At 49.6% G+C, this 26473-nt stretch overlaps 2 protein-coding genes across 4 annotated transcripts; one reads left to right on the forward strand and one right to left on the reverse strand.

Annotated features, from left to right (window-relative positions):
• Positions 1–6: 6 nt before the first annotated feature.
• Positions 7–23920, reverse strand: iqgap2 (IQ motif containing GTPase activating protein 2). 3 transcript variants are annotated; one of them, XM_047017218.1, is made up of 27 exons: positions 23833–23920; positions 18217–18316; positions 12611–12767; positions 11897–11974; positions 10575–10651; positions 8003–8070; positions 7791–7904; positions 7230–7408; positions 6536–6623; positions 6175–6338; positions 5836–5923; positions 5557–5720; positions 5282–5445; positions 4968–5092; positions 4550–4713; positions 3939–4029; positions 3602–3769; positions 3282–3430; positions 2916–3086; positions 2680–2763; positions 2441–2512; positions 2249–2318; positions 1838–2046; positions 1511–1654; positions 1157–1320; positions 667–891; positions 7–360 (listed from the first exon to the last, which is right to left on the reverse strand). In XM_047017218.1, the coding sequence occupies exons 1-27, from the start codon at positions 23846–23848 to the stop codon at positions 216–218; spliced, it is 3438 nt and encodes a 1145-aa protein (XP_046873174.1). In that variant the 5' UTR covers positions 23849–23920; the 3' UTR covers positions 7–215. The 3 variants fall into 3 exon arrangements, with proteins under 3 accessions (XP_046873174.1, XP_046873173.1, XP_046873172.1); XM_047017217.1 differs by lacking the exon at positions 23833–23920 and adding an exon at positions 21285–21604 and having other exon boundaries at positions 5282–5442; XM_047017216.1 differs by lacking the exon at positions 23833–23920 and adding an exon at positions 21285–21604.
• Positions 22304–25672, forward strand: LOC124465443 (arrestin domain-containing protein 3-like). The gene is made up of 6 exons (XM_047017219.1): positions 22304–22705; positions 23323–23380; positions 23541–23691; positions 23864–23957; positions 24145–24401; positions 24533–25672. The coding sequence occupies exons 1-6, from the start codon at positions 22450–22452 to the stop codon at positions 25184–25186; spliced, it is 1470 nt and encodes a 489-aa protein (XP_046873175.1). The 5' UTR covers positions 22304–22449; the 3' UTR covers positions 25187–25672.
• Positions 25673–26473: the final 801 nt, after the last annotated feature.

Here is a 26473-nt window from a genome sequence, read left to right on the forward strand (position 1 = left end):
CCAGTAAAAGGACAATATTGCTCTCTAGTGGAGAAGATGGAGTACTGCAGCATTGGGTTACACTTGAGGCGATGGTGGAAACCTCATTCAGGCTCTGCTGAAACCTCGCTGCAGGCCACCCCAATCCTGTCGAGTCTGATGAGCGATGGCGACCAGGATGGATGACGGGGGGGGGGGAGGAAAGGGAACGGAGGACGTGAACGGCCCCTTGGAACTCACGGGATGTTGTCCAGGGACGACACGATGGAGTTGAGGACCTTGTCGGTGGCCGAGCGCAGCGTCTGGTGGGAGGCCTCCAGCTTGACGCGGACCTCCTGGTGAGACATGGCCTGGTCGGGGGCCACCTCGTAGGGCAGCTTACTGGAGGGGGGGAGGGGGGCAAGAGCACGGTCACTGTGGTGTGCGTGGGCGTTACTGGGTCTAAACACGTGGGTAGGTGTGTGTGTGTGTGTCTAAATACACGTGTTTCGAAACAAACGCAAGTCTGTGTGGGTCTATGTATGCCATTGTATCTCTAAATAAAAAAGTGTGCGCATGTGTATGTATAGGACAAGGCCCTAGGCGCATATATATATAGTCATATATAACATATATATAACAGTCAAAATGAGTATGTGTGTGTGTGTGTGTGTGTGTATGTGAGTGTGTGTGTGTGGGGGTAGTTACCTGGCCTCCCCAGTAGCCGTCTCCAGCTGGTTGACCCAGGTCTTGTACACGTCCACTGGGTTGGTGTTGATGCCCAGGGCCTTGTCCTCGATGATCTCCTTCACCGTGGGGGCCAGGAGCTGGCGGAGGCAGTTCTGGCCCCGCGCGCCCCGGTTGAAGCTCACCACCATCTTGATGACCGTGGGGTTCCCCGTCACGATGTCCTGGATCTGGTCCACCTTGGACCTGGGGGGGGGGGACGAGAACAGGAGATCAGACACAACCCTGCCCTCTTCTGGACTGGAGCACACATTTGAAAAAACATTTTTCCATGCATGACACGATCAAATCAAACTTTGTTTTCCATTGGAATTGTTATTCAGCTCGTCACAGAGGGCTTTAGGCCAAGAGCACTGGAATCCAACCGGAACCCCACGCGTTACATTAGCATATCGATGTTTGCTTAGGAAAGAAGTGAAAATGTTTTGGGGTCGTGGGGGTCGGTCCTCACTTGATCTCTTCCTCCAGGGCGGTCTTGAAGAGTTTCAGCAGCAGGTACTCCTCCCTCTGGTTGGACGCGTAGTTGTACAGGGTGAAGATCACCGTGTCCATGAACTTGGTGGACTTGTTCTGGGGCATCTGGAAGATGAGCTTGGCCAGGTACAAGGGGTGGGTCTGATGGAGGTGGGGGGGGGGGGGAGAGAGCGAGAGCACATATGTTAGTGTGTGTCTGTAGATGGATGTGAGGATGTTTGAGGGGGAGACCATTTCTGTGTGTTTGAGAAGGACCATTCATGATGTGCTGAGGTATGTCGGTGTAAGTGTGTGTGTGTGTGTGTGTGTGTGTGCGTGTCGTCAGACTCACCTGCAGCAGGTAGAAGAGGTGCTGGTAGGCCTCCAGTTTCCTCCTCTTGCCCTTGCTCAAACCCTTGATGCCCTGCCTGTCTCCTGCAGCCAGCTCCTCCTTATTCTTCTTAGAGTTCATCTTCTTACTGTGGGACACCACGTCCTGCACACACACAAAGAGGAGAAGGGGCGGAGCACAAGTTAGTACTTTTATCCGACAAGTTAAACTTAATGATTTATCAGACTTTTATTTGCCCAAAAATATATTGCTTTTGCCGCTGTCAAAATGCTAACATTATTGAGTGCTTATGACTATGATGCAATCTCTAGCTTGGTTGGATGCTACCTGCAGAGTGATTCTGTTCTTCACCAGCAGACCGATCTTAATGTCCATCGTGTTCAGGTCTTTCTCCATCTGCTGGTTGGAGCGGATCTTGGTGACCACTTCCTCCCGCAGACGAGTCACTTCCTGCTCCTCCAGCAGGTCCAGATTGCTCTGCTCCAGCAGGTGGACAAACTTACGCACCACGGAGAGGGGGGGGTCCTGGGCGCCGGCTAGGGATTCACACACACACACACACACACACACACACACACACCAGGGATAGTGACAGTTCTATTTTTGAGGCATTTTGGCTCTAATGGTCTCTAAAGAGAGCCAGGAAATGTTGGTGCATGGCTGTATTCGAACCCAGGCCCCTGTGCTTAGGCCTTGAGCCCACACACTCTACCAGGTGTCTATGAGCTGATGACTCACTGAGGGTCCTGTAGTCGTGCCTGGCTTTGTTAGCCTTGAGGAAGGCCTGGATCTTCACCACGTCCTTCTCCTGGAACACACAACCATCAGCACATCAGCTCAGAGGAGCCCCCCCGGTTCAGACCTTCACAGTAAGAGTCCCGTGGGACCCGCTGTGCTCTCGGGCTGCCGTGGGGGGTCTGGGGTACTCACGTGTTCTTTGAAGTACTGCAGTCTCTGGGAATATTTCCTTTTGGCTCTCCACATCTTCACCAGGGCCTGGATCTGAAACAGTGAGTGCACAGGGTGGTGTCCTTTTCTTTCTCACAAAAGGAACATTCCTGCCATGTCGAGAAAGACGACTCTGAACAAACGACATATCGAAACGCAACTCTTAAAATGACAGTGAAATATACACAAAATATCTTATAATCCACGGTCGTGTTTATTACCTTCACCACGGACATGACGTTGCCCTGCAGAACTTGTTTTCTGTCTTGGTACACCTTTCTCTGTTTGTAGCCCTTCCAGGAAGCCTGCGGAACAGAAAATAATCTGGATCTAGGACAAGACAGCATCCTCAGTCTGGTGGGGACTGTCGGAGCCTAAACTGAGACACCAAGTTCAGTGAACAGTTGGAGTTACAGTAGCACTAGATCTGATGCATCCTGCCGTCGCTGTACGGTACCTGTAGCCTGACCACCCGAGGTTCCTGTTGTCGTAGATACTCCAGTCTCTGTGTGTGGGCTCTCCTCACCAGGCAACCTCTAACCCGGGCCTGGAGCTGGGTCACCAGGGCCTCGTTGGCCAACCACAACTGTTCCCTGTTGTACTCCCCTGTCACTCGGCCAATCACGCTCTAAGGGAAGATCCATAATCCGACCAATGAGCAAAAAATGCGTTTCGAAATAATGAAAGGAAAATACTAATATGCAATACAAAATACTCGTTTAAGACGATAGTCATGTGAAGAATCTCGGGTGCCTAAGACTTGTGCCCAGCCTCGTATGAGTGTGTGTGTGTCGGTGTTGATGTGTTGAGGTTCTGTCCGTACCTGGATGTCCTCTCTGCTGAGCTGGCTGCTGTTGTGCTGGAAGTCCTCCGGCTGGTCCCAGGTCCCCTGCCTGCTCTCCAGGTTGTAGAAGTACTCGTGGCCGTCCTTGACCGCGTGTCTCACCCACGCGCTCTCACTGCTTCCCAGAGCTGCCGTCAAGACACGGTGCATGAGAGATATACCACACAGCAGGAAGTACATTCACTCTAGAATGTTGTTATACAGCATATTAGTATTATGATGATGATTATGAGGAGGAGAAGGAGGAGTAGTTGTGGTATTGTTAGTATTACTATTAGACATGCTGGACTGGGAGTTACCTGAGGTAGTGTTGAGGTTTTGTTTCTGGGCCAGTTGGCCCTGGTAGGCGTCGGAACATTCCGGCAGCACCCCTCGGAGCCCGGCGCCCGGCGCCTGCAGAGCCTGCAGGGTATCCTGGGAGTCCCCCTCCGCCACCTCCCTGTTGATGTCCGCCACCGCCCCGGCCACTGTCGCCAAGAAGACAAACGAGCGATGCTCTCAACCCAACAGAAATGTAAATTTGGTTTGATTTATGTTCATATCATGAAATACAATAGCAGTCTTATTGTGGGAGTTTTGTGTGTGTGTTGAGGTGACAGGGTGTGTTCGCAACAAGCAGAGTTTGGTTTAGCCTACAGGAGAGAGCATCCACTTCATTTTGATTGGCTGTGTGTATGGCCTCTTGGATCTGGTCCAACCACAGGACTGAAGACTCATCCCCAGAGCTCTAGAACCACACAGTACATAGTCTGTCTAGACTCCAGTCACACACAGTTTACAGTCTAGACTATAGGTCACACAGACTACAGTCACACACAGTACTAAGTCAGTCTAGACTACAGTCACTCAGACTAGAGGCACACACAGTTCACAGTCAGTCTATTCTTGTCTACATTCTACAGAAAAGCAATTGGCAGAGGCTATGAACGAAAAAAACGTGCACATATGCTTGCACACGCACAAAGCAGTACCATTTCCTCTCTGTCCAGGCGTAAGACCTGTAGGAGGGTGGGGGTTCAAACACTATTGTTAGGGTTTCACCAAAACATCCTCACGAGTATGCTGCTGACTGAACTTGTTCCAGAACAACTAGAAAAAGGAAGACCAACATCAACACAGATTCCCCCCAAAAAGGGTCCATGTTAAAACGGCTCATGTCAGACTTGTTCAGGAACCGGTCGGATCTGGTTCAGGGCCAGGCGTGCTGGTTGAAGGGGGCAGGCGTGATGGTGGAGGAGGAGGGTTACCTTGCAGAGCTGCAGCTTGGTGCTCAGCAGCAGGTCGTGGTAGTGTCTGGCCGTGGGGGGGTTGACGGCCTGCAGCTGGGCTGTAGGGAGGAGCAGGGCGGCCAGGGTCTGGAGAGGGTCGCCCGAGTTCAGCGCCTCGTTGATCTCCGCGATGGCTATGATGCCTGGACAAACAAGAGGGAGGAAGCGAGGGCGTTAGAACAGACTATATCCATTTTATTTGTGTTTATATATATATTTTGCAAATGTTTTCATGTCGTAACAATATCTGAGGGGATATTCAAGAAATATTGTTTGTGCAGTTCGATATGCTCATGATTTCCAACGATAAATTGTGGTTTCATTGTTTGCACACGAGGTCAAAGTTCAGCCAAGTTCTTCATGCAGGCGCCCTCTACAGTCTCCCGGCGGTACTTACGTTCGTGCTCCTCGTGCACCTGGAGGTTGACCTTGTCGATGCTCTTCTGGACGTCGTTCCAGGTGAGGAACTCCTGTCCCTGGGCCAGCGCCTCGGCTCGGAGCCTGATGAGGGTGTCAGCGTACCTGGGGGAGGGGAGGGAGGGAGGACGTTGAAGGAGAGGACCACACACACACACACCGGACAAAAACCCTAACGCTGTTCATGACAACCCCTGTGGGGGGGGGGGGCTGGTGACCGGTGCTCATGCGAGGAAGCGGGGGTGGTCTTGTGTGTGTGTGTGTGTGTGTGTGGGGGGGGGGGGGGGGTCTTGCCTGTGCAAGTTGTCCTGGTCCATGTTGCTGAAGCCCAGGGGGGAGTCGCACAGCTGCTCGGTGACGCCCTGGGGGTCCTTGGTGTCCAGCACCTCGTTCAGCACCGCCACCGCCGACAGCATCTCCACGGCGACGCACAGCTCCGCGTGGCTCAGCCCGGCCTGCTGAAAACACGAGAGGGGGGCGGGAGGAGGGGGGGGAGAGATCACCGACCTGTACGTGCTGGGATCAGATATGGCATGAGGCATGTGTATGCGCGCGTGTCAGTGCGGTACCCGCGTGCCCTGGATCTGCAGGCTGAAGAGCTCGGCCTGGTACAGGTTGGCGGCGCTCTGGTACACGATGGGCAGCCGCGCCTCGGGGTTCAGCAGCTCCTCGGCCGTCTCCTCGGCGTTGCCGCGGCGAATGGCCGCGTTGATGGCATCCACGGCCGTCTGCTCTGGAGCGGCGGGGGGACGGCATCGCGGGGGTCAGGAGAACCAATCGACAACAACGACAACAATGGGAATTTCCTGGGGCTAAACGCGGTCGGGGTGCCGGTGGCGGGGACTCACTTCTTGTCTCGGCCTCGGCGACGTCGTTACAGGAGCTGACCAGCCTCTGGATCTCATCCCTGTCCATCGTCGCGGCACCTCCAGAGTCCTACACACCGGGGTGAAACATCTCCCTTAGTCTCCTGGCCTCAGCCTATGGAGATCCACGCTCCGTCTGCAGCGCACGGCCAACTGGTGCGTCCGTCTGAAGGCCGCACAGTCGGGTCTTTGGATGCATTTATTGAACAGATACTTTCACCCGATGCGATATAGAGCACGGGGGGAGATTTGAACCCGCGATCTGTTGTCAAACGCTCTAACCGCCGAGCTGTACCCTCCGCCCCTTCTACGGTGGCTCACCTGGGTCTTGTGCTGGCGGTGGGAGGAGAGGTGCTCCAGGTACCAGTGGGCGTGGGCCTCCTGAACCCCCAGCAGCCCCAGGGCCGGCAGACGGAGAGCGGCCAGGAGCGACGCCTCGTCCTGGGCCGAGACCGCCTCGTTCACCTGCCTCACCGCTGCCTGACCTGGAGGCCGGGGGGATGGAGGGGGGAGAACAGAGGGTAAGAGGGTCATTTCCAGAGGGTAAAGGAGGGTCCTTTACCTCCTCGTTCATTGTAATTCAATCCCAGTTCATTGGATCCCTCCCTGTTCGATGGAACATCAACAGTTACTTTCTCTTAAAGGAGGGACAGGGTGGGCGTGCGTGTCTGTGTTTTCTCACGGTTGACGAGGTCCACGCTGGCCTGGATCTCCTGCTGGGTCAGCAGCTCCTCGTACACATCCCTCTCCTCCGACGCCACAGACGAGCGCTGGGGGAGGAAAGGACGGATGACGGGCGGGATGACAGGAGGGAGGGACAGACACGCATGCAATTAGGTGGACGGCTTCGGCGCGCCCTGTTTGTCCGGCAGGGTTTTCTGGCTTGCTGTTGGGGGTCTGCATTGCGCCTCGCTAGCTACATTAATGGACAATGTGCTGACTGGTGCAGAGGCATTGTGCCAGTTATGTTTTCCTAAAGCCAGCATGAGTATGGGAGGTTAGGAGGAAGGATGCCAGTAGGGGTGAGTGTGAGTGTGAGTGAGTGAGAGAGAGACAGGGGCGGGGGGTACCAGAGGTGCAGAAGGAGTTAAGCTAATGCAGCAGCTACAGGAATGTTATGGGGAAGCTCTGAGCTCAACGCTTAAGTGCCAACAACCAGATCTCAGTATTTTTCACACTACACTCTGACCAGTGTAGCAATAATTTGCCCAGACATACTGATCCCAAGTCAGTTGTACTAAAGGCTCTGAGGTAACTCTTGATCTTGACCCTGTACCTACCGACATCCACCTCTAATCCAGCCTTCCTATCCAATCCCTAATCCAAGCCCCGCCCTCCCTCCCTGCCCCCAGGAGGAGGGGTGTGGGCTCCCTCACCCTGCCCGAGGCCTGGTCCTCCTTCCTGGCCTTGGCCAGGCTGAGGGTGTCCTGGTAGTCCTGGGCCAGGGTGTCCATGGTGTTCCTCAGCAGGGCGTTGGGGTTCCTCAGGGCCCCCATGGTGCCCTCAGCCTCGCCGCGCTCCACCGCCTCGTTGATGGCGAACACGGCGGCGTGCACTGGAGGAGGGCGGGGCATGAGAGGGGCAGGGCATGAGAGGGACGGGGCAGGGTTTGTGAGAGGTTTGTGAGAGGTTAGCGCTAGCTTCAGTTTTAAGGTCGATTGCAATCCAAACTCGGCAACAGTCAACAGGTTGGTTTAGGTGTAGTTCTATAACGCATGTGTGAAGCCCTCTGTGACACCGCTCGTAAAAAAATGGCCGTACAAATACACATTTCGATTCGATGAAAAGTCATAGCCATTGACAGCCATGCTTCACGGGGTCAGCATGTTTTGCCGTTACAGATTGGTATCGGTCCACTACTACTTTGCCTGGCAGTTGTGCCCCCTCTGCCCAGTCGTTGGCATACGGACTACGACGCCGGCTAGGCTAGTACTCACGGGCGGCCTCGTCCACAGAGAGCTCGTTGGCCAGGATGCCCCCGATCTTACTGAAGGTGGGCATCTGGATGCCGTACTTTTCCAGCTCCTTCCTCATGTTGTTGATCTCCTCCTCTGGGGGGGGGTCGAGGTGAGAGAACATGTCAGCGGGGGGTGAGGGGGATTGGATGTGGATGAGTCTGGTTGAGTTTGTCGGAGGGCTCGCTTCTTACCTGTAAAGGCCACTTTTCCCAGGAGGTCCTGGATCTGTGGTGCGATGCCCAGCTTGTACAGATATAAGCTGAAATGGAGCGGGACAGGAGTGCGTGGTCAGAGGTCAGAGGGTCACGGTGGACGTTGGCACAGAATTGTGTTGTCCCACAACAGAGGGGGCAAGCTACCGGAGTGAAAGGGACCCCGTCTCCTGCCCTCCGTGACAGTGCCTCACCACGCCGAGCGTGCGCTTCAACATGCTAAACGCTAACCTTCCTCCGTACGCTCGTGGTGAAGTAGCCCCTCAACCGCCCTGACATCTCCACAAGAGGGCAGCCCCGTGCTCAGGCACAAACTCTTAAACGGAGACCTGTTTCAAGTCCACCCAGACAGACACACACACAGGTGGCTGGAAAACGGCATTAAACTTTCATCTTCCCGCCGGCTCCCTGATACAGTGGCTGTAAATTATAGATAGCGCTAGCTGCGTGCCATCAGTTCTTCTGAATGAGGGGAGCGCATAGCAGCATGCTACACTGATATTTGACCCGTCAGTGCGTGTTTAGGTGTGTTTGTTTGTTTGTGTGTGTATGCATAAACAAGGACACGGGCGTCTCTGACCAGCGACTCCTCTGGGTGGTGCTAGCTGTGCTGACAGAGGGAATTTAGAAGGCTGAAGACATTTGACCCCTGTTACTCAGCCATGGAGCTCAACGCACAGGGAGGCTTCATTTCACTTCCACTGTGAACCGGAGCAAAACTGCCCTCTCCTCCTCTCACACTCCCCACACACACACACACACAAAAGCGTATCAGAAGCACCAGCCGATATCACTAAATCAACATCAAAGCTCGGTGCCATTTCCTTGAATTTCCTCCGGGATTAACAAAAGGGGAATGACTGGAATTTGGCGTGGGGTCCAACACAAAAGAGCAGCGTTGGTCCTCCCTGGTTCTCTTTGTGTAGACGCTCCTCGGAGCTACCCTCCATTCCCTGTCCGCCCGCCCGCCAGGAAGGAAGAGCACGTGTGTGCGCTCGGCCGGGGAAGGAAGCCGCCACTCGCGGGCCTGACCAAACACTGCGGAGCGCCGTGAAAACAAGACCATCAGAGGGCCTCAACCGTTTCGCTCTGTCGCTACGAAGGCCCGGCCCCGAACGCTGGAAACGGAGGCCGATTCGTTTTCCGCCGCTAGTTTGAAAATTAAACAGGAGAGTGTCATTGCAGGGCGGGCATCCTTGGGGTGGATACAGGTTCTGCGATGATTGGCTGGTGCTCTGAGGATGAGTAAATCAGTGCCGAATAGGCACAGGAGTAACAGTCCAATCAGAAGGGGCAAAACCTGTGACAGAACCTTGCAAAACTATATTGAGAACAACACAGGGCTTCTCAGTGCCATAACTCAGTGGCTGATCTATCCATCTATTTATCATCATCGGTCTATCCCTTTCATCTCGACTGTTATGGCTCAGGGCCAACTTTGAACTCTACGGTGCTCGTGTTAGAGTCGGAAAGAGAGAGCCTGGATTCTGCTCCGGGTGTGACCGAGCCAACCAGTGAGTCTTTCCCACGGGGGCTCTGCTCTGGGACATATCAGCCTCGACGTAAGAGGCAAACACACTCTGCGCCTCGAGTTCAGCTGAACGCGTTTCTGTTCCTCTTTCAGATCGCCGAGTCCACGTGGCTATTAAAGGTGTTTCGCTTCCCACCTCGGAACAGGGAGGGCGGACATTTGAGAGCCATGAACCGAATACTGCACAGTGAGATGGGGAAAAAGCCCTGAAGTGACACTGCGAGGGAAAGGTAAACTCAGACTAAGGTCCATCTGGCTTCCTTCTGGGGGCCTGATGGAGTGGAGGGACTAAGGGCCATCTGGCTTCCTTCTGGGGGCCTGATGGAGTGGAGGGACTATGTTGCGAGTGTGACATCATACCGGAACCCTACAGAGCACAGGCAGCGCTGTATCATCCGCTCCGGCAGTATAGATAGCAGCTGCCTGTTGACAGGAAATGACTCAGAGCAGGCAGGAAGTTACCCATCTGTCCAAGAGGGGCGGGGTTTGTCTGGGAGGATACACGAGTACAGTTAACGTACAGTCCTGAAAGCATGACCGTGTTTTGTAACAGCAAAGTGACTGAAGCATCCCAAATGATTTCTCAAGGTGCAAACGGTCACTTAAAAGCATTGCATGCTGATTTCGATTCAGGTTGTCTTTCTGAATACGACTTCCTTGGCACTATTTCCAGTACAACTTGTGTTGTGTTATGTGTTTATTGTATCTATGTACTGTATGTGTTTGAGAGGCTCTGAACAAACTATGGCAACACATTTCCTTGGAAAAGGACTGTAAACACAATTTTTTGGGGTCACGTGTAGTTTTGAGGCCAATGGGGCAGGTAATCCAAGGTTTAATGTTGATACATCAAGGACTCCTAGAATTGCCAGCCAGACGTGATTCTCTGCCAAAGCACTAGGGGGAAAGAGGAATGGATATACAGCAGGTTTGCCCGACTGTGAGGAAGGTTCTGGCTGCGGATCGAGTCAATAAATCTTTTCAGTTCACTCTCTCTCTTTCTCTCTCTGGCTCTCTTACCTGAGCGCGTGTATGCAGTACACCACCTTGGGCATGTTTTTGCGATCATACACGTCAGTCGTTTCGGGATAAAATATCTGAAAGTAGAAACCAGAGCGGGCATTAGTCAACCTTCTTTTTCTCAGAGCCTGCCGACGGTCTTCAATGTGCTGGAACAGAGCCGTCTCTGTCATCCTGTCTGGAAGTACATCGATAGGCCTAGCTAACTAGACAGCAGCAATGTAAAAACAATGACTCTTCTTCCCCAGCCAAAAAAATCTGACACTGAGGTCAGTGGTTGAAATCTTGACACCACAATCCCCCTGCAAGCGTTTATGTCACTTCTCCATTCTATTAAGAGTTGTCTTTAAAAATGTTGGTACTTTTGTAGTAAACTCCTGTGAAAGCTCATGCGCCCCTATGTGCACGCGCACACACACACACACACACTTACAAGCAATGACAGAACCTCGGGTCACTTAGGTGCTGAGAGCTTATCTAAGTTGTGAGAGAAAACTCGGGTTGAATTTGGGAACTCATGATGTGACATTGTTGCCCTTGGGTCTTTGCTATTCCTGATGCTTCATTTCTTATACGCCTGAGTGCAGTCAATACATGTTTTTGTGTTTTGGTTTGTGTGAAAAACGTTGACAGCAATAACATAGTCCCCATTGATTTGACAAGGTAAAGACAGGTCCCACTGCATTGCAGTAACAATTGGGTGTTGATGATTTACATTTACATTTAGTCATTTAGCAGACGCTCTTATCCAGAGCGACTTACAGTAAGTACAGGGACATTCCCCCGGAGGCGAGTAGGGTGAAGTGCCTTGCCCAAGGACACAACATCATTTGGCTCAGCCGTGAATCGAACTGGTGACCTTCAGATTACCAGCCCGATTCCCTCACCATTCAGCCACCTGACTCCCAGTCAGTGACCGTACAATGATGATTGTACGGTAGCATTTTCCCAGCCATGTTAAAATCCCGAGGGAACATCCTTTGTATTTCAGCAGCATTAGTCCGGCCAGATCCAGCCAACAGACACACACAGTCAAAGGAGCACTGGAACCAAGTGCTTTACTTACCTGGCTTGGTGAAAGTAATCAAAAACAGTGTGTGTTTTACGTTTATAAGAAAGGTGTGGCACCTTTCTTACACACGCTACTGATAAGATAATGCCAGGAAAGGACAAGGACATTCATTTCACTTGAATACAGTTGTAAAAACAACCCAACAATACATATTTATGGGTTTGTCATCCATAAGGTTAGTGGTGTGTTGGGCAACAGTGTGCGTGTGCGCGTGTGTGTGTGTGGGTGTGTGTGTGTGCATGAGCCTTACCTTGGGCAGGCCCACTGACTCCATAGCTCTGAGCCACTGGACTGTGTTGTCGGTGTGTCTGAAGTGGAGGCCTGTGCGCTGGAGGCAAACAGACGTATTAGATCCTGGCACACACCCACACACACACACAATTATCAGTAAAGTTACTCTCGCATCACGAGGGCAACTGTCAAGCTTGTTACAGTGCGGCAGCAACAGATGTGGTGGTGAAAACATTTGATGAAAATGTCATTACACTACCTACTGCCTTTTTCTTTTAGAAAGAGAGGAGAAAAATAAGTCTAATGGGGCGACAAGGCGTGCACACACACACACGCGTGTGTGCAAGTGTATTTTAACAGCTGCTGGTTGTAACTTCATGGGTCCAACACCCCGCTCCCCCACCCCCACCCCCTTTCTCTATCTCTCTCTCTCAGGAGGAGCAGTCGACAGGAAGCAGGGATGTCTGCCATGAAACGGGGGATTTACTGGCTTCCTGTCTGACACCATGGAGGTGTGGAGGAGACGAGGGGGAGGGGCAAGGGCCGAGTCTGAGGGAAAACATGCTTCGGCGAAGTGAAACAGCGTTCCCCATCGAAGCCTCGACGAGACGCGGGTTGAACCAAAAAACAAACCAAGTAGAAAAAGTAATCTCCGATTCTATACCCCTCGGCTTCAACTGCGACGCTCCAGGGAGCAGTCTCCTGCCGTGAAAAGGAGGTTTTCGAGACGCACCTTGTAGCGGGCCTGGTCTCGGTCGTAGATCCTCTTCTCGGAGACCGTCTTGGGGGCGAAGAACTTGGCCAGTTTGCCCAGGTAGACGCCGTTCCTCAGCCCCTCCTCCAGCTCTGTGGTGGGGGGCAGGTCCTCCTCCAGACACGCCTCCATCCACCTGGGGGGGGGGGGGGGGGGCAGCAGCACAGACCTCAGGACAGGTCTAGGACGGGAGGCATTTTTCTAGGGTTACAGTACCTGGGTTAGGGATCGCTCGACGTCGAGCATTGACCTTCTCTTGGGGGAGGTGCTAACACTCAGTGCTAGCTACTATCCTGTAGGTTTCTTTTCCTGCTCTGACTCTAATCCGTCACAGTTGATTTTGACAGTTTGCTGTATTGAATAGTACCTCAAAAAGGGGGGTTACATCAGTTCAAACTAAAAAGGTCACACTCCCAAACTAGACCCCCAACTTTGGACCCGATGCCCAGCTCCTTTATTTGGCTCCGAGCTAACTTTCCAGTCAATTGCAAAAGGCGGTTGCCGTGGATACGGCGGGTTCCAAACAAACAGAACCTTGGTCTGTCGATCACCTCGCAGGGCCTGAGACGAGAGAGCGGTGGCATGCAAGTGTTATCGGACGCCCACGTTGGTCCTCGGCTGGTCAATATTGGCTTCGCTGTACCTGTGCTGTACAAAACAGCATGACATCTCGATCTCGTATCTGGATCTCGTATTATGAGGTTGTGGTCGACGGGTTAAACTGCTTTATGGCAGTTCCATAATCTATGAATTAATTTTCCTTTTTTTTATATTGTTTATGCGTTCATATCCAATTCAACAATCCTAAGAAGGTGAATGAAGAACACCCAACACCTAACAATTCACCTAGCACCTAACCCTCCAGAAAGTCTGCTTGACTAACAGGGGTGAGGGCAGGGCCTAGGCATAATGTGGCTGCCCAGTGGGCCACTGGGCTGGCTACTGAAGAGAAAGCACGTTCAACGGTTGGATTGTGGTGTATGCTGCGAATGTTGTGAACAAAAGCCATGAATTATTGTCAACCGTGTCCATGACTGTATGCATCGTCCTTCCTGTTGCCTTGCAGTGCTGAAGGATTAGGCCAGCGTGCACGAGCGTGTGTGTATGGGTGTGTGTGTGTGTGTAGAGGGGGGGGGGGGGTCAAGTGGCTGAGTTTGTCCTCTGGGACTACAGTACAAGGCCAACTTACACACCTGGTACACAGGGAACATTCACATTCACACAAGACTTGCAGAGGACAGGGACTAGCTAACTAGCTAGGCTAGCTTCTGAGTAAAGAAAGACCGACACAGAGAGAAGCGTTTGAGCAGTTAATAAGACACCGGGGGTTTCTTATTTGGAGGACTAAGTGGCTGTGTTTGTTTCCAGGCCTAATGATTCACACGGGCGCTATGACGACTGAAGCGAAAGCCCTCAGATTTAGCACCAGTTTCACACCGTATGGCGGGAGCCGGCACCCGCGTCCTGGTGTAATGCATTTCTCACTGCGTTTCATCAAGTCAAACGGTGACTTGATTAACACGGGACGAATGATCCAACACAGGGACGACTCAACCATACGACCATCGGCAGACACAGGATCAGGGTAGGGAATGTCCTTGTACGTCTGGACATTCCTTCTGCCTGGTGGTCAAAAGGTCTATTGACTACTAGCCTAGTTCACAGTAGCCTGGTCAACAAGTTATGCGTTTGTACGCCATTTTTTCCCTGCTTTATGGAGTTTCCCTCTCTGAGCAGTAGGAAGGGCATGTTGGCCTCACGTTTCCTTACCATGCGACTTTCAATCCACTTGTTCTTCATCTCTTTCATGGAGGGGGGGGGGGGGGGGTGACCTTCGGTGACCTTCCCTCCTGTGAGAGTGTCATGCTCCTGTCTAAACACACCCCACACACACACCCTTGTTTGTGCTAATAAGAGATCTGTGGAGGATGGGGGGGGGGGGGGCACAGCAGACGTGACACTGTCTAAACATGCACAGCAGACGTGACACTGTCTAAACATGCATCGTCATGCTCCAACAATCAACTAACACACCCACACAACACACACCGTCCCCTCCATCAACACAAACCCATTTGGTTCCTCAAATGAGCCGGTAGGCTAACCACAACAAACGGCGAAGGAGAGCCGGTAATGTCAGGTCAGGTCTTCACACCGGTCTCTGCTACACTTCACCGCCATGGGTTTGTTGTGGTTGATGTCATTCTCTTTTCTTTCTGCATTGTCACAATGACTCTCACCTCGCTGCTCTGGCCCAAGATGTTGGCTTCTGCTCTACTATCAAAAGGCCAGAGGAACGACATGAAACATGGACGGATCGGGAGCTCCCTCCTGTCCTCAGCCCTGGTCCTCCACACAGCCTGCAGAAGAACTGCGGGCACGGTGGGGACCAATGGGATTTCTTGACTTCCCTCTGACGTCGTGGTGGGATTCAGCCTCGTGGACAAAAGGCTGGGTATAGCAGCCAACTGTGTTGCTGCAGGCATTTAGGGGGCTTGTGACATTGAAAGGAACATGCGAGCAGGATGACCAAGACAGAAAAGATGGGAGGGCGGGAAGCAATATTTATGGGGGAGGTGACAAGAATAACCGTGCCTCTTAACCCAGGCAAACAAATGAAAGAAAACAAAAGAAAAGAAACTGGAAAATGACGTTTAGAACCAAACACATGCAGGTCTGTTTTGGCTGAATCAGGACTTTGTAGGACAGCTACCGGGATCAGCTAGACACAGTGAAATCTGATCCCAAACGGCCTACATGATATGCATGGCCAGTCAGTCCCCAAGGAAATCAACAGTTACCTTGTGATTCAGGAACTAAGTGAAAAAAGCCCAGGGCTTTGGGTCTTTTTCCATGTTTATGTATCCAGCTCCCGTCACGCAGAGTTGTCAAGCCTTCACAAATCTCAAATGTGGTCTTCACAAATCTCAAATGAGGGTCTTAAAGTAAACGGTATCGGTGCCGTCTAGCGAAGGACAAAGGTTCTTCGGGAGAGTAGAGCGTTTGTGTCCCCGAGTTCCTCGGGTGTGTCGGGCGGACGCGCTTGAGCGCTGACGCGATGTGACGTTAATCGGAGGCCCTGGAAGCGGGCCGCCGACACCGTCTGAGAACAGGAGAGCCCCCAACCAGTCTGGAGCTCGCCAAAGGATGACTAAACCAGGACTCTGAATAGGGAGTTTGTGAGTGGGGAGGTTGTGAATGTGTAGGAGTTTGAAGGGTGAGGTAAGCGGAATGCCGTCACAGTGCCTGCCTGATGACCCTGAACCCTTTAGGGTGAACTGGCCGGTCGGACACAAGAGGGAGAACACCCACATGCCTGCTTTGGAAACAGCTGATGTAGCAAAAGGAGAGAAAGTGGATGGGGTCTTAGATGGGCAGTAAGCGAAAGAGGGAGGCAAAGAAAGAGAACAGAAGCGGTTGAGAAAAGAGGGTGAGGACAGGGGAGGACAGGAAATAACACCCCGACAGCTCCAAGTGGGTCTCTCTCTGAAGGTCCACTTCCTGCAGTTGAACAATGTGGCAGGGTTGCAACAGTCTGATGGTCCACAACCACCGCAGCCCTGTTTACAGCACCCCCCCCCCCCCCCTGCCAGGCCTTCCTGTCATTGTCAAACCTTGAGCCAGGCCAAACCATTATGTGGGCCACAGGGAAGCTGGAAATGTCAGTCCCACACCAGCACTGTATTAAGAAACATGTTACACTGTTTAGCAGAGTGCCACTAGAGGCTGTTAATTACTCCAATCCGGAAAACCCGGGTCCTGTTGTGAGATTTTGAACGATTAGCAAGGCTGCTTAGTGGCAATCACAGTTTTATAATGGCAATCTGATTCAACTACCTAAAGCAGGAAATCGTTGCATGATAGAGAACCGTGTCAAAAGAAACTGGTGAAAAATAAATCAATGGGAAAAACAGAACATGATTCCCTATCTGAAAAGAAAAAAAACTGACTGTTTACTCAACGCTGCAGGTACAAAGTCTCCAAAGTTAAAACCACAGACCGTGTGTGTGTGTGTGAGTGAGTGAGTGAGTGAGTGAGTGAGTGAGTGAGTGAGTGAGTGAGTGAGTGAGAGAGAGAGAGAGAGAGAGAGAGAGAGAGAGAGTAACTGATGGGTGTGTGTGTGTCGTCTAAATGACGGGTAAAAGTCTGCATCAGTGGTGGCACTCGCCATGCGGCTACCAGCATCCCCCGTCGCTGCACTGAGACACGCAACCCCTGTGGTCGCCTCAGCCAGCACACTGCCTTCAGTCAGCCTCTGCAGTCAGAACAGTGAACCGGGGTCGTGTGAGGAGCAGATTACCACCAGTCCCAGACGTACAATCATGGAGAACATCCAATGTAAAAAGGCAAAAAGACATTTGCGTTCCTCCAACATTGTGAAGCGGTTTCTCTCGAGGTGTACTCTAACATGCCCTTTACCAGGGACACTTCCTGACTTTTGACTCTGAGAGCAGAGCGGGGTTAGGCTGTGTGGGTCCTTATCCTATGCCCTCTCTCGGAATTAGTCTTATTAGTAGCTAGCGCTGTAATCTAGAGCTGTAATCTTAATCCCAGATGACAGGCTTCCCAGAATAGAGGCTCGGCCACAGGCTGAGGAGAAACGGGAAGTTGAGTTGTACTAGGAGGAAACAACACAGGAAGTGAGGTGTGTGTATGTGTGTGTTTGGTATGTGTGGGGGAGGGTCGGTGGCCATTGTGTGTACTGGTAAGGGGTTGAAAACATGGTCGGTATGAGGTTAACCAGGAGCTAAAAGGGGTTCACCACATTGACTTGACTCATGACTTTCTGAGGCAACTTCCTATAGCACTCGCAGTATCGTCGGAGAGATGCAACTATCACACAGGCCGCTGTGAATTGCGAAAAAGACTATCTGATCGGAAACAAGGCGCCATGGAGTGAATCCACTAGAACTGCCTCGCAAATAATGCATGGTGTGACACTGTTCTGTGAAGCATAGCCTTGACGGTTATACAGTCTCCGGGTCGTAAAACTACAGACATGGTCTTTTAACAGAGTAAAGTCCAAACTGGTCAGTGGAGAAAAGCTAACTTAATGGCTTTTAGCTGCGGAGGGATCGGAGATGTAGAGGCATGCGAGATCTCGGTGAACTTTGACCTCGCCACCCACCGCGCCCCTACTTCCCCAGGGAGGGAACCATGGTGACAGATAGAGCACGCTCGCTAGATGAGGTTTGCGATTACTCGTTGGTGCATGAAAGCTGCAGAAAGGGGTGGGGCAGTCCCAGAGACACCGCGCCAAAACGGGCCACACTTCCTGTCAGGTGACGCGGCGCATTCGTGGGGACAACAGGACGTGGCAACGGGTGAGCATAAGGACTCAAAGTGAAAGCAGAGAAGTTTCAAGCTCGCAGCCTGAAACAAAACCGCGAATCCGTTTGAAAAACTGGTTCAGCGCGGTAATGTCGGCCCGACACGTTTCCCCCCAAACTCACAGACCTATCCATCATTCTCATCCAGCTTCTCTTCCCCTCCCATCTCATCCTCCACACACACACACAGGGAACCCCCCCCCCCCTAAAACCTTCCCCTTCCTCCCCGCCCTGTGTGGTGTAGCCCAGCCTTACCGCTTGGCCTCCTCCAGGTGACACAGGTACTCGTAGGCGATGTTCTGCCGGCGCCTTTCGTCCATCTCCTCGGCCGAGAGCCTCTCGTCATCCTGGATGGCTGGCGGGGAGAAAGGAAAGCAAGCATGGGAACCAGGCGAATGACTGTCAAAGAGTTCGGATGGATCGCAGGAGATGGGTTTTAACTGGTTAGCGTCAACAATGCTGTGGTCTGATTGGGCGGATGCGGGGACCGTCGGGCAATCGGACGACTGTGGCGCGGACTGTGGCTCAACGCGTTCCAAACATAACAGAAGGGAGGGATGTCTTCATAGGGGGTCATGTTGGTTTCGGCTGAACTATCTCAAAGGTTAAAGCTGAGCAGATGCTCAGTAATGCGTCTGTGGACGCACGTTCAACGTTCCCCAGCACTTTTGAACATTATGGATGTATTGGAAAGTGTCCCTGTGATATGGGACCACGCAAAACCACTTTCTAACTTCCTCCCAAACAAACCAGTCTCAAACTCTGGGGGTCTATCCTTCTGTATTTGACTCCCCTAGCCCTGGGTGAAGGTGCAGAGTACGTCGACATCTCAGCGCTAGGGGTCGGCCCGTATCGGTCGATGCTGCATGGGAAAGAAATCTGGTTCCCCGTCTCACGAGTGACTTCTGCAGAGTTGACCTTTTACAAGATGACTAATGAGGTTCATTCCCCCTGGCTCTCCACCACCCCCTTAATCCAATTAGATCCCTTCATTTCTGGCTGAGTGGAGCCCTAGTCCTGGTTTTGGTACAGCCCCAGGAGTTGAATCCAGCATACCTTGAGGCCGAGTGGCAGTGTGTAATGTATGTTGGGGTCCAGGTCTGTGAGTTAATGAACAAACATCAACATTTTTCGAGGCTTCCAAGTGAGCTTACAGATCATTATCAGCAATGAAGAGCTAAACTATAGACTGATTGATCAGCACAAGCCTCGGTGATTGGAGCGCGGGTGAAGCTATAGGCTCCTGTTATTCCCTCACTAGTCTAGACTATATTGACTTCAAGATTAGCTCTTAGGACAGCAGGGCTGTTAGACACAGCTCTTTCCGTGAAGGTCCACTTCGCTACGTGATAAAGACAAGATTCTTACTGACACGGTGCCTCACTGTTCAACGGGCGGAACCTTCATCCACTTCCCTGGTGTGCCGAGTCGCCTGTTTACCCTCTGGCCAGCCATGCCAGGCTAACAAATCCCCGCAGACTTAATTAAGGCACATCAGTTCCATCATATGAGAGTCAGGGACTCTGTGGCCAACTCCAGTGACCCACGCTCACTGGAAGGGTACAACCAGGGCGACATGCAGGAAGCGCTGACAGCAGCAATATAACAGACGCCACCACGACTCTACTTCTCGCCAGGTATTATGGCTGGACATGATGTAGGCTAGGCCTTAAGGTCTCAAAGACTCACTGCCACACACACAGCACGACACACATGTTCTGTGACAGGCAGAGTCCACGATACACACATAAACACTGAGCCTGACACACAAACACACATTTCCTCACACACACACACACACACATACAGTACATAATACCCGAGCCTCACACATAGTCCCTGACACACACATGCATAGTTACTGACACACACATGCTTAATCCCTGACAAACACAAAAGACACAGTCCAGGACGCACACGCATAAAACAGTCTCTGACACACACATGATCCCTGACACACACAGACATAGTCCCTGAAAAACACACACACACACACAGTTCCAGACACATAGACACTCAGGGCTCTCCGCTCCCAGGCTGTGTGTCCGTCAGCCTGAAGGCCGCTGGCCCAGCTGTGTGACCGAGGAGGACGTGACTGTGTAAACACTCACCCCCGAGGCGTGGGATCCCCAGCACAGCCATTGGACACACTCCACACTACCAAACAGACACGTACTTCTTGAAAGGCCCGCACAGCCAGAGCTGTGGACGAGGCTCTATATTTAATCTGGTGGACTAGCTGTCAGAGCATGGCTGAATGTGATTTGTGAGCTCCGTGTTGACGTGGTCCTTTGTTTGGGGGATGCATTGGAGTGAACCCTAGGCTACAGGGAGCAACAAATCAAGTTAAACTATGCAAATGTCTAATGAAGGACTCCATAACCTAAGGTTGCCCTAGCATAATTAGGTTTGCAGTTTAAATGTTTTAGGGAAGGGATCAACCTTAGCGTTGCTCTACTCCCTGGTAAGGAGGTTTAGGGTGGATAAGGCCAGCATTGACTCTCATTGGAGTTTTAAAAGCGCTTATCAGCACCATAAGACAACCCTGCCAATAACAAACAATCCATTTCCAATGTATTAAACAGACACACACCAATACCTAGGTCCCATGGAGAAAGGCAGGCTTCATGTTAAACCAGTAAACACGTTCTCTCACTCTGACAAGGTTGAGAAATGTGGAAATGTACACTTTGGATCCAAATTCATCTCTTTGTCAAACAATACCATACTGCTGAAGTAGCTAAAGGCAATCGATTGATTATAGACTGCACTTTGAAAGCACACCATTGCAATTCAAGACATTTTAACGATATATTGACTCAAATTCCTGGGATAGCTCATGCTGAAGTCAGGTGTGCTTTTCTTAACGAAGGTTATAGACAAAGTTAATGGTTAACATCACAGAAGGGTTCGTTGATCTGTCAACTATGTGAAACAGTAGACTGTCACACGGCACTCGACAGGCAGAAAGGTAATAAATATGTATTTCTTGAAAGCAAATGTGTAGCCTAATCAATTTGGCTATGGGCCAATCATCTATTTTAACATCCGTGTTAGTGTTATATTCTAGCATAATCCACGGAGACCTCAACACACAATGAAATCATCCTGAGATGCGATGTCAGTTTAAGAATTTTTAGAAGCCGTAACATTGATAATTATGTAGGCCTTCTAGTATGGAAGATGCTTGAACACCTGTGGCTGGTTTGACATTCCGCTACACACTGTGCGCCTTGTTTGTTACCTGCGCTTCCTAACAGACTACGTCTATTTGCCGTACAATATATGAAACATACAGACAGCCTACCATGTTTGGTACTTACATCCATAATGTGGCTTGAGAGAATTTGCGTTGTCTTCATAGTACATCCTGGCTTGGTTGAACTAAAGCTATGTCCTAATGAGAATCGCAACTAACTTAGCAGCAAACCATATGCGTGCGCGTTTAGTATAATATGTTTAGCTAAATTTAAAGAAAGCGTCCGAAACGAGGTTAGAAAATAACTTTTTAAAGTTAATGTTCGACCGAAAGCACCATATGTCTCATGTCAATGGCAAAGCATATGCCACCTTATCTCGACTCATGACGGAAAACGTCCTCTTGTCAACTTGCTCGAGTCTATGTACTGGATCTGTCACTGTGCGCTGCGCTCTGATCAGGAACAACAGAACCATTATCAACCCTTACACCACCTGGTGGTCACCTCACCTGGTACAGTGAACCAAATCAATGGGCATCTTGAAGAGGGAGAGGAGATTGTGTCAGATGCAAGTTATAGGTTGTAAATGTAATAGTACATTTTGTGTCTACTAATAGTAGACGTATACGTTTATAGGAACCAAAGATAGGCCGACTAACAACTTCGCCTGGACTAGATAAGACACATCTGCTGCCCCACAATGCAGTGTCTTGATATTGGTACTGATTCATATTTTTTGTTGGAGCCTTTGGAAAACCTATGGTCCCTAAATGTAAGTAGGCCTATTAACTACAGGTGCGGTATTGACAGGGCATTATGTCATTGATGGTTTGGTTTAGGCTACAGTTCTGCCGCGGCATCACTATTGAAATAATCGGGAGGGTACTGGTCAGTGGGTCAGTAGAGCATTTGATAGACGTTTGCACATCAAGGTCGATTAAATTCAGGAATTATTTTGAATAGCCTGAGTTATAAATTTTAATTTTTCACTTTCATATTTTCACATAGTTTCACACTTCATGTTTTCAGATTCCCCCCCAAAATTGACGCCTCCAATTTATTTTATTTTTTTCATTGTTTTTTATTTGTTTTCCAGTTTTTTTCCCAGTCTCAGTTGTTTTTGGCTAATTGACACTAGGTGGCAGTAATAGGCTTTAACATTCTTGTGTCCCTCTTATTTCGTCCGCTACCAGTCCCACAACCGAAACTCAAAAAACTGGAATCTGGGTGCGCTGGACAATTTTTTGTTATTGAAGTAGCCTACACAACAGTTTTGTTTCCCTTGGATATGCCGTCCGTAAAGGATTTACTATTGAGTTACGATGTCATTAATGAACAGAGAACGTTCTCGGAGGGGGATTGTATAACAGGGAGAGTCACTTTACAATTAGCAAAAGAGACCAAGATTCAAAGCCTTTGTATTAAAGCTAAATGTGATGCAAATGTACGTTGGACAGAAAAACGTAATGATAAAACCCACAGCTATACTTCGCACGAACGATTTTATAAGCTTAAAGATTTCATGATTCAAGAAACTTCGAATGGTAAGGACAATATCTGTTGACGCAATCAACCATATGAGGGCGTATCTTGGGTTTTGCCATACATAGCCTGTGCAGTAAATATGCTGGAAATGTAATCTATTTCTATAAAATACAATTGTCCGTGTAAATAAACAGTATTAAAATAACTGAGAATGTGTGAAAGTTTACCACTGGTAGCCAAGCAAAGAGTATATAAGACTTTGTATAGTTAGTATGTCTTAATTCCTATGCCAATAGATTTCGAAGTCGGATCGGAACTAGTAGGTTAGGCGAAGCCAAATAGGATGCCATGGGTAGTTTGGGTGTGTGTTAGTTCTTTTCACAGCCAATACAACAACATTGAGCCTCTGCTAAGTTTTAATACGAAACTATCAAGTCAAATATGTAGCATACTATCGGATGTAAGCTATTTACCTCGACAGTGACCGGAAAAAGAAAACAGGTGTTAAATCCGGGCAAACGGAATAAGCGAGGGGTCATCATCATGCAGCAAGAATCAGTGGGCCTATTTGTCTATTCGTCATGAGGATAAGCTTGTTGGAATTCAGTCTATTACTTACTGTCAAGCAAATCATGCAATGCCTGCAATATATTTCCTCATAACGTTTGTTTCACAGAGAATGTGCTTCCACGTGGAGCTCATGTCTTTCCGTTCAGCCTCCGAATACCCATGGGGTGAGTAGAAAAGTGAGAAGGGATCAGGACAATTGTCACTGACAGTGATCATAACTATCATCACATTAATCTCAACCTGATTGGAGGCATTTACACTTGTTTTCCTTAAACCTTGAACGACTTACAACAACTGTCACCGTTTTGATATTATTTTTAACAGAAGCATACCATCATCCTTCCGAGGTCGCCATGGGAAGGTAGTACACATGCTAGAAACTGTACTGAGCAGAAGTTGGAAGATGGACCGCACAGAAACTCAGGAATTAAACTTTGTCTCCAAGTCTAACATGAATTATACTGGCCCACTCATGGTATGTACATTATAGTCCTATTAATAACCCCAACGTGTCTTTAAATACACAAAACATATGTTGTGTGTTTAGATCATTATTCTATAAAGATGAGTGGATCTTTGAACTGTAGTACTTTCTGTAAATTGTAAATAGTCTTACTAATAATGTTGTCCATGCACACCTCCTGAAGTCTCCTCAGGTTCTTGCAATAGAAAAGGACTTCACCTTCTCCTCAGGAAAAATCAACATGGACGTCCATATCGAAAAGATGGGTTTTAAACTAGGTAACGCATTCCACATATCCAGAGTTTACATTGAACTCTTGTTATTATTTATTTGCATGGGCCATGCAAATAGAATGCGGACACAGTTCCATCACGGATATGTACCAACATCCACTAAAATGACATACAGACTTGTATTTCACATGTCCCAGATCATCAATTCATTCAAATGATTCCTTTGCTGCAGGTGAAGTGGTGCATGTCCGTGCCAACATTGACAACTCTTCTTCAAAAGAACTTACACCCAAATTCAGCCTGACTCAGACAGTGGTGTTCAAGGCTCAAAGCTCCAGAAATGTTAATAAGAATACAATCTTTAAAGCGGTTGGGGACTGCATCTCCGGAAACACCCAACAGACTGTTAATGTGGCTTTGAAGATTCCTGCTGACCAAACTCTGACCATTCTAAATTGTAGCAACATCACAGTAGAGTACAAGCTAAAAGTAAGTTGCACTTAATGGTGGGGGTCTTTAGGAGTTCATTTCCATGATCCATATATCAATATATATCAGAGAACTCATACAAAGATAACTAATGTACTGTATTTTTGTGTTTGTTTCGATTTGGTTTATAGGTGTATTTGGATATCAGTTTTCACCGAGATCCTGAGGTGAAGTTTCCCATGGTTCTCATACCTGTTGACTACCAAGCTAACATGGGTGGAGCAATGGGATCCAACCCATCTATGGTCCCAATCTACAGTGACTTCTCCACCCTTGCTCAATTTGGACCACCCCCTCAACCACAACAATCCCCGTACCCATTGGCCCCCACATCTCATTCACCACGTAAAGTCATTCATCCACCCCCTGCCCCCATGTATAACCCTACCCCGTATGGTCCAGTGTACAACCCTACCCCAACTGCCCCCATGTATAACCCTACCCCAACCGCCCCCATGTTCAACCCCACCCCAACTGCCCCCATGTTCAACCCCACCCCAACTGCACCCATGTACAACTCAACCCCAACTGCCCCCATGTTCAACCCCACCCCAACTGCCCCCATGTACAACTCCACCCCAACTGCCCCCATGTACAACTCAACCCCAACTGCCCCCATGTTCAACCCCACCCCAACTGCCCCCATGTTCAACCCTACCCCAACTGGCCCCCTGTACTCTTCCCCGTATGAGGCTTCAAATCTGGAGCTACCCCCTTCTTATTCCTCCCTGTTCACTCCGTCTACACCTCAGTCAGATCCCCCGAGCTACAGTGATGCCAAATAGACTTCTGAACCACCTCAAATGTGTCCAACACACACATCAGTGTTGTGACTGTTAAGCAGATGTGTATGTGTCGATTTCAACAGATGTCATAAAGAAGTTACATTCTAAATATGCCTTGCTGGAAAGCTTGCCATCTAACCCATAGAGTCAAATAGCTGCAATTGGCACATTGGTATTGGCATCATTTGGTTAATGTTAATACCCTGGTCAGTTTCCCATCTTCCTTTAAACATAGGGGAATAGTTTGGGTTGTTTGGCCAATATTAAAACCCCCACACTAATTAGAAGTTACATTCTAAATATGCCTTACTGAAGAGCTTGCCATTGGCCAGTAGAATGTGCAGCAGCTTTGCAGTTTACTGGCTTCACTGGGTACTGTACAGTCTGTGTCAAATGTGTTAACAATACTAACAGGTAAAAACATTTCAAATATTTATTTTATTTACTAACAAAAGTCTACCTTCAATCTTAGTAGACAAAACAAAACAAAAAAAAGATGTGTTGCACTGCAGTCAAACAAAATCAAGTCATGGGCTACATTGTTATATTTCACTGATATGTGCCTTAGCTGTACAACATATCTGACATGGTAGTGTAGCATGGAAGGAAACATGACCGATGATGTACAACTGTTCAATATCACCCATTTCCAGGGGATCATGTTGCATGTGCGTTTGTATGTAAATACAATTTTACAATGCAAAGAGAAAGGCAGCTGATAAATATTAGTCCCCACCCACACTGTGTGATGGTGTCTGAATGTCTCAGTGTACGCATACAGTTTCATTTCAGCTACCAAAAGAACATCAGTGGGCTTTTGTGTGGTCATCTGTGACCTTGTTTGTAAAAACGTCTGTCCATATTGTTTGGATCATTGTAATCTTTATTATAATAATAAATTAAAAAACGTAGGCCTGTATATGCCTCGTGAGATTTTTTTGCCTTACACCCACTGAGAAAAACATCACGTGAAAGACCGAGCTCCTAAAACTGTCACATTCTTCTCCTTTTGGTGGGTGTCTGTTTTTCACATTCAGATGGAAGCGCTGTGTTTTCCCCCTCTTAACAGATTTATGTACTTCAGATCTCATCAGTATTCCATGTAGAGGGAGCACTACTCTTCTCTTTGTTCGACATAGACATTCGGTCCACAAACAACCCATGACCTAGATGGGCCTGTTGTGGTGTGATGGTTTGAAGCCATGTGTAGCTGCCCCCCACGAAGCCAGTCATCTGCAAGGATCTCGTTGTACTAGGAATGGTTTCCGGACTACACATAAATTATCA

Source organism: Hypomesus transpacificus, unplaced genomic scaffold (assembly GCF_021917145.1).
Source record: "Hypomesus transpacificus isolate Combined female unplaced genomic scaffold, fHypTra1 scaffold_503, whole genome shotgun sequence".
Classification (NCBI taxonomy): domain Eukaryota; kingdom Metazoa; phylum Chordata; class Actinopteri; order Osmeriformes; family Osmeridae; genus Hypomesus; species Hypomesus transpacificus.